Genomic DNA, 8,561 nt, shown 5'->3' with positions numbered 1-8,561 from the left:
CATGCTTTAAAGGGTTAACGTTCACATCAGAGATCATAAAAAATACAATTCAAATTGTTTTATACACTCAAAGACACATAAAATATAATCAAAGAAGAAGTTGCCATATTCAGCATCTGACGTGAACATGATGACGAAAAGTGCACGAGAATGAAGGATACCCAAAATATTATAGTATTAATGAATCAAGTTCACATTGTGACTAAAGGAGAAACAAATAAAAATACATTTAAAGTCCAAGATGCAAAAGAATCAAATATGAGCAAGAGTTTCCATATACATCGTCCAACGACTATGTGAACAAAGAGGAGAATTAAAGCTTTAATGGTCACAATCAGAAAACTATATAAAGACCTTGAAGGCGAAGAAGACATACACAAGCGCAAACAAGTACAACGAGATTCTATATAGAGAATTCATATTCTTAGTATGTGTAGTCTTTCTGGGAGAATATTTCTAATATGCTGTTTAGAGCACATATTGTTTGGAGAGTGAGTCTTATATTGTAAATCTTCACTATGTGAAGATAACCCTGAGAGCTTTCACTGATTGCTCATTGTTGAAAGTGTTTCTCATTTGTGAGAGGTCTTGGTCTCAGGGGAGATTAAAACTGTTTGCCTGGAGAGGTGTTAAAAACTTATTACCTGGAAGGGTAGATAATACTCTTTACCTAGAGAGGTGGATAACACTCTTTATCTGGAGAGGTGGATAATACTTGTTATTTGAAGAATACTTAAGTTGATAAGGCTCTTAAGCAGGTTGCTTAAGGGGATTGGACGTAACCCAAGTTGTGGGTGAACCAATATAAATTATGTGTATACTTTTCTCTTTATCCTTTATCTTTTGTATATTGTTTTGCCTTATTAATTTTTGCAAGTACTAGATTGAGTTCAGACTCTATTCAACCCCTTTCTAGAGTCAGTTGTACCTTCAACATCCCATTCAAGGTTACTTTTGGTCTACATGCATTCCTAGTGATGATAACAAGTCTTACGTTCGTGGCAAAGTTTTGCATATGTGATAACATGTATCATGGACCACTCCAACCACCCCATGCATATCAAGATTACATCACATCCAAGCTCACACCTGGTCACCAGGCATTCCCAATAATTTTTATAAGTCTTTCATGCACAACAATGTGCATTTATATGTAATGACATGTATCCTGAACCACCCTAATCACCTAATGCTTGTCAAAGTTACATTACATCCAAGCTCACATTTGGTCAACACGTGTTCCCAATGAAGTTGACAAGTGCTATCTGTGTGGCAACATGCATGTTTATGTGATTACACGTGTCTTAACCCAACTCAATCACCCAATGCATGTCAAGGTTACATATCATCACACCCTCTTTGATTTAAGTATAAATTAGTGCATTTAGTTCAATAAAAGGATGTGACATTAGGAATTCACACAATTTAAGATGGTGCACATGTAATAATTAGATGCTTACAATTCATTTTTTGCCTCAATTGATTATGAGGTTCGCATGAATGCATTGTGTAATATTAAGGTTTCCAATTTATTTTACGTCTAAAATCTAGGGTTTTACCACCATTATTCATTTTCACACATTATTTTTAATCAAAATAACATAACTAAGTATTTCTTAAATTATTACATCATTTAAAAAAATTAACAAGTTTTCTTTAAAAAAAAATCATTGAACTAAAGTTGTACATGGTAAGGATGATTTTAGTACATTCTGATATAACTGAAGTTGTATATGACAAGTATGAGTTCAATTAATAACATTTTACAAAAATCATTTTCACATATACGATATCAACATAATTATTAATTAAAATCGTATACACCAAATACAATTTCTTCACAAATGTATTTCGCAACAATTTCTTTAAAATTGTTTCATACCCCACATGCATGATTTGCTCAATTCTGAAATAAAAAATAATAATTTTTCCATTTTACAAAATATGAAATCAAATTATACCATTTTAGAAAAAATAAATATGAATCTAATAGCTTAAAATTAATTCACATAACTTCTTATCTATACAGTTATATATATATATATATATATATATATATATATATATAAAGGATGCATGAATTTATACAAATGATAGAGTAAATTGGTGTGAAAGTGTAGTAGGTTTCTACATAGTATTTCTCTTAATAGGTTTCAAGAATGAGTTTTTTCGAAATTAGGATAATTTTGTAGGTTAATTATTGAAATTGGTAAAATTTTAAAAAATTATCGAAATGGATAAATTGTGTCAAGTTGACACCATTTTAGTGTATTGTGAATTAAAGTCGTATCATCTTAAGTATTAGTTGAAATCTGATTACATTAAGGTCGTGATAAAGTATCATTTTGATAATTTTTTAAAATTTTATCTGTTTTGATAATTAACCTACATAAAATACTCTACTTTTATAAAAAAAAAAACCTAAAAACGTGCACATTCTTGAGAAATAATATTAATAACTAAATTACTTATTTTTAGTCTATTAAATGTAGATAAGAATAATTAAAATAGTGTTTAATTTAAAAAATATTTTCTTACACAATATTTGTTATGGGATGAAAAATAATTTTAAATTTTTTTTTCTTTCACAATAATTAGCTTGAATTTTTCTACTCATTCATTGTTTTATGGCATATATATAACTAACCAACAAAGTGGTAAAGTGGTAAAGTCTTATTTAAGTAATGTGAATCTAGTAGCTTAAAAATAACTGACATAACTTCTTATATATACAGTTATATATAGAAAGGATACACATGTTTTAAACTATTTTTTATGTTATTTTAAAATTAGATAATTATATCTTTTAATGAATAAATAATCTCCTTATTTATTAACATACAAATTTTGACACATTTGTCTTGGTTTATCATATAAGTTTTGACTTTTTTTAAATTCAGTAATAGAAGCTTTATGGTTCTCACTTTTTGGTCCACGTAAAATTATAGGTTAAATCCTTTTTAAAACCAATATTTATTCGTAAAATTTAATTTATAATGATTTAGTACTTTTAATTTCAAAACTAAAATAAAAAATTATATATAGTCAAATCATAACAATTTGTAGATAGATAACACATAAAAAAAGTTTAAATAAAATGCAAGAATCAAAAACCTGTTTTTTTTCTTGATTAAACATTTCAAAAAATTTTCGTAATATCTAAATCAGGAAAAAAAATGGTGCTGAAAGGAAGATTCGCACCGTCCACCTTCTTTTATTCATCACATGATTCACATCTCATTCTCTAATATTTTAAGTGTCACGCTCTTCAATTTCCGATCATAAATAGTCCCAACTTCCTTAATTTTCTCAAAGCTTCAACTTTTTCACCTCCCCACAATGGCTTCACTGATACCTTCAAGCTCTTTCTGTAGCTATCTCAAGGTTTGCACCAAACCCAGCAATGGTAGAATCAGTGCTTCCTCTTTTCCTCGCATTCTCTGCTGTCAGAAGCACCACCATGATGTTCCCACCGACCAAATCAACCGAAGGTTCTTCATACTCTTGCTTTTCTTACTCCTATCTACTGATTGTTCATGACTGTTCATTACCATCTTCTGAAATTTATTCACTTTTCAATTTTATTTTATTTTGTATATTGAAGAGAACTCATATTGAGAAGCAGTGAAATAGCGACCATTGGTGCCATCTTCAACCTCAGGTACCCCCTCCTCTGTGTTTTGGAAGAAAAAAAGTTTAACTTTTTAATGTAAATTTAATTCAAGATTTGATTTTGTTAATGGGTAGTGAGACCCTTTTGGTTTTTAGTTTGGGTTTTGTTTTTTGTTGGAAATGAGTGGTTGTTAAAGAAGAGAACTCGGTTTGGGTTTTGGGTTTTGTGTAGTGGAAAAAAACCAGATTATCTTGGAGTGCAGAAAAACCCACCAGCATTAGCTCTGTGTCCAGCAACAAAGAACTGTGTATCAACCTCTGAGAATATCAGTGATCGCACGCATTATGCTCCTCCTTGGTAAATCCTCCTTTCTTTTCCTCGTTTTAATTTTAATATTGGTTTTATGGGATTATATGAATATGTGAATGAAATGCAAGTTTTTAGTTGTGTTTAGATAAACAACTTAAACACCTTAGTTCAGTGTTTATTGATTAAGTGCTCGTAATGTAAGTAATTATGTGTAAGTTGTTACTATGATTAAATTATTCTCATACAGCAAGTTCTAAACTATTTTCATAAGCTATTCTTGAAAATCTTGTTGAGATAAACTGAAAACAACTTATAAAAACATCATAAAGTATTTTCATTATCTTGTTCTTTTGAGCCTTGATTTTCTGATAAGTGAAATTTGCGTGTTGAGAACAATCTGGTATGCCTAATTTAGGAGATGAGCAGTCAAGGTTTATTTATGGATTTTTTTGGATTTAGTCCAAAAGATGTTGTGAAATATTTGTGAGAATCACGTTTCAATATACAAAGTGCACTTGTTGGAACAATTTATCACGTTTTAAACAACGTGAAAGTTGTGCAACTGGTGTTGGACTACTGACTGTTCAACAATGTTGACTTGACAAAAGAATAGGACTATTGGTCACACAAGTATTGGCAGGTGAAGTTGTGCAATCTTTACTTTTTCTTCTTTTTTATTTGACAAAAGAAACTTTTCTCTAGATTGGTCTTTATATTGAGTACGGTCCCACCAAATTTCCAACTTTATTATTGGATATAGATGAATCATTTTATTTATAATTTTTTGATCAGCAGACATAGATGAATCATGATGTCACTTTGTTTTAATTTTTTCCTTCTTTTTCAGGAACTATAATCCTGAAGGCAGGAAAAATCCTGTGAGCAAAGAGGAAGCCATGGAGGAACTGATAGACGTGGTAAAAAATCTATCTGAACTGAAATCATGAATTATATCACTGGATTGGAAATTTTCCTTCCCTCACTCTATATAAAATTTATCAAAGGAGGGTTAGTAGTACCCTTTGGAACTCACTATTTTTATTACACTCTCTTTTCTATTCTTGGTTAAAATCTATTGAAAACTATAAAGTTACAGAAGAAACTCATTCAATTAGGAGTGAAACCTGCAGAATTTGGTGGTTTTTAATAAGATTTTACTAATAATAATCTAAAAGAGTGTTGAAGATCCTTCTTTAACCAGTGATATAGTCAAATCAAACTATCTGAGTGGAGTGGAGATAACACTCTTCTTAATTATGAGTCTGTTTTGTAGGATTAAATTAGATCTAAACTTTAATTATGATGCTAACCTTTTTCTAATTTGTGATTTGTAACTGGGTTGTAATAGTTGGATGTTTGCACTTTTTCAATCATTGAAGTTAAAAACCAGTTCCTGATCATTTTTACAGATTGAATCAACAACACCAGACAAATTTACACCAAGGATAGTTGAAAGGAAAGAAGACTATATTCGTGTGGAGTATCAAAGCTCAATCTTGGGGGTATGTGTAACTTACATCAAAGGAAACTCATCATGAAGAAAAATAACCATTTTTCTAATTTCTTTCTCCTTTTTTGTGTCTTGTTTGAACAGTTTGTGGATGATGTTGAGTTCTGGTTTCCACCTAATAAGGGTTCTACTGTGGAGTATCGATCAGCATCTCGGCTGGGGAACTTTGATTTTGATCTGAATAGAAAAAGAATAAAGGTATGGCTTGTTTTATCATCCTATCATGTGCTTTCTCTGTATTTAAAGAAATTCTTGGTTTGCAGGAAAAAACTTCCTTTTTCCTTATATCAGTGAATTATTTTCTCTTCTAAATTAGTCACATATTTTAACTGAAGGTTAATTTAGTTAACTGTACTTTGATCAGAAATAATTGACATTTTTTCAAATGATAGAGATAAAGAATATTTGTTGTAATGGATGCAAATCCTTACCTTAAATATTTTTGTTATGAAAACATATTTGTTGGTGTCAGGCACTGCGACAAGAGCTGGAGAAGAAAGGATGGGCATCTGAAGACACAATTTGATGAATAAACTTAGGCAGAAGTCACATCATCATCATCATCATCTAAGCAAATATTAGTTCATAGACTTTGTGATCATTGAAAGCAATTTTTTCTTTGATGAACTGTAGAAATCATTGAGAACAGTACTTCAAACTCTGGGGGAAGGAATGGAATGAAGATGTAACCCCATATCTTCTTGAAATTCACTAATTTTTCCACTTGTTTACTATTTAACTGAGTTCAATCTGCAATGAATCATTGTTGTTTCAAGAATTTTGATTTCTTGTGGTGGAAAGTTTGTCTTTGCTTCTCCTTGTATTAGAAGTTGCCTTTGTGATCAATTTGGATGCTATAGGCTTTTCTAAGTTAAGATGAATCTATGCCTTGTTTCCATAGTTTTTTTTTTTTATTTTCTCAATATTTTTAAGGCAACTTCTTCATGTACCATATCAATTTCAATTTCGACCAGCAACCTTTTATCTTTTAAATTTTCCAAAACTATCTTCTATTTTGGGTTTAAAAATCCAGAATTAAAAAAATATAATTCAAAAGTTAAAATTTCGTTTTAGAAAAAAAATTTCAAAATAAAAAATACATTTTGTAAAAAAAAAATCCATAATACAATTTGAAAATGCATTTTGAAAAAAAATAAATCAAAATGTGTTCCAGAAATTCAAATTCAGAAATATATTCTAAAAAATCTAGAAGACAACATTTAGGAAAATATGTTTAAATTCAAAAATATGTTTTGGAATTTTAAATCTAGAATATTTTCCAAAAACAAGATTATGGAAATATTTTTTTATTCCTACTCTCTTTTTATTTAAAGTTATTTTTATCATACCTTTTTGTCATTTTCAATATCAGATTAGATGTAGGTTGAAATTTATATGATGTAAAGAAATTTGCTTAATTTTAACTATGGATAACAATGCAGGAGATTTGCTTATTTTTAACTACATCACTGTTTTTTCCTGCACCTTCATATTCATACGTTCCTCTCTGTAATGTGAAAATATCTTTTTATCCTTCTTGTACCACATCCATAGAATAGTTTTCAGATTATGTAATCCGGACACGTATTTGAAAAAAAACTTTCAGATCATATAATCTATAAACTAAAAAAGACTTTCAAATTATGTAATACAGAAATTAATCACGCATATGAAAAAAGGCTTCTGAATTATATAATCCAAAAATTAATTATAAATTTTAAAAAAATCAAATTATATAATCTGAAATATTACATAAAGATATTTTTAGAATACAAAAATTTATGAAAGTGAAAAAAGAACCTACGAAAGTGCACGAAGAAATAGTCTAACTACAGATAACAATGCGAGAGAAGGGTCATGTGAGGTCAGCCCACAAATCATTGTAAGAAAGTGTTGGTCGGTCTGAAGACACTTTCTTCCTACACCTCCATACCTTCTTCTGCCACTCCCATACAAAATGTAAAAAGACCATTTTCTCCTTTTTTGTGCCACCTCCATACATAATCAGGAAGCTGTTTTTGAATCCGGAAGTGCTCTTGAGATTTATAAAATCCAAAACTCTTTTTTGCATTTGAAATAAGCCTATGGATTATGTAATCCGAATATATTCTGGATTACATGATCCGGAAGTCAATCTCATATTTAGAAAAGACTTCCGGATTATGTAATCCAGAAGCTAATCACTCCTCTGAAAAAAAGGCTTCCGGATTACATAATCCGGAAGCTAATTTTATGTATAGAAAAGACTTCCGGATTATGTAATCCGGAAGCTAATCACAAAAGGCTTCCGGATTACATAATCCAGAAGCTAATTCTGGATCTAGAAAAAGACTTTCGAATTATGTAATCCGGAATATTAATAAAGGGTATTTTTGGAATATACAAAATATATGGAGGTGGCACAAGAAGGTAAGGAGGTGCAGGAAGAAGCAGCCCGGTCTGAATAGTTAAGCTTGGCAACTCGCATATGCCTGTCAAGCATAACTTGCAGTTGGCTCAGGGAGGTTATCATCTATGCATGAGGAAATCATGGGGGGCAAAAAACAATTCCCAAAAGGATGATGCACTTACACTGTATACTCTCCAGTCTTAGATGATTTTAAAAAAAAAATATTTATATAAAAAATAGAAAGTGTGATTAGTTAAAATTCTTTCATGGGTTTAAATTTAGCTTATTCACTTCAACATTTACACTAGCTCTTTTACCAAACTACTTCAAAAGTTGAGAAATATAAATTAATCATAAGTATACGATACAACTTATTAAACAAATTATTGTATGTGGAGTCTCTTATGGGGATAACATAATAGATAATTGATGAAGTTAACCGTATTGTTACAACTTTATTGGATTCTACATAAATGACATCTGGGTGCTGGCTTTTGGATGCTTAAGTATGGAAGTGGCCTAAAAAATGGTAAACAATTTGTGAATTATACACTTATAAATTTATTAAGCAACATTCTATGAATTTTTTTAAGATAATTATTATAAAATTTAATCTTATTATTTTTAAGAGAATTATAAGATGATAGAGATTCTGTCAATATCCCAATTAAATTTTAAAAAATCACTATTTAGTTATAAAGATTATTTAACAAGAGAAGAAATGTATGTCATGCAACAAA

The 8,561-nt window shown here is 29.9% G+C and overlaps 1 protein-coding gene across 1 annotated transcript; it reads left to right on the top strand.

The window, feature by feature from the left end:
• Positions 1 to 3,152: 3,152 nt before the first annotated feature.
• LOC137819089 (uncharacterized) lies at positions 3,153 to 6,210 on the top strand. The gene is made up of 7 exons (XM_068622829.1): positions 3,153 to 3,491; positions 3,605 to 3,661; positions 3,845 to 3,970; positions 4,770 to 4,839; positions 5,332 to 5,424; positions 5,517 to 5,630; positions 5,905 to 6,210. The coding sequence occupies exons 1-7, from the start codon at positions 3,340 to 3,342 to the stop codon at positions 5,956 to 5,958; spliced, it is 666 nt and encodes a 221-aa protein (XP_068478930.1). The 5' UTR covers positions 3,153 to 3,339; the 3' UTR covers positions 5,959 to 6,210.
• Positions 6,211 to 8,561: the final 2,351 nt, after the last annotated feature.

Source organism: Phaseolus vulgaris, chromosome 10, assembly GCF_000499845.2.
Source record: "Phaseolus vulgaris cultivar G19833 chromosome 10, P. vulgaris v2.0, whole genome shotgun sequence".
In the NCBI taxonomy this organism is placed as follows: domain Eukaryota; kingdom Viridiplantae; phylum Streptophyta; class Magnoliopsida; order Fabales; family Fabaceae; genus Phaseolus; species Phaseolus vulgaris.
Note: the sequence above shows the minus strand (reverse complement) of the source record. Positions and strands in the feature narration are given on the sequence as shown.

Coding starts and splice junctions, on each gene's coding strand:
- LOC137819089 (XM_068622829.1), top strand. CDS start 3,340: ATGGCTTCACTGATACCTTCAAGCTCTTTCTGTAGCTATCTCAAGGTT. Junction 3,492..3,604: donor ACCGACCAAATCAACCGAAG/GTTCTTCATACT, acceptor TGTATATTGAAG/AGAACTCATATTGAGAAGCA. Junction 3,662..3,844: donor GGTGCCATCTTCAACCTCAG/GTACCCCCTCCT, acceptor GGTTTTGTGTAG/TGGAAAAAAACCAGATTATC.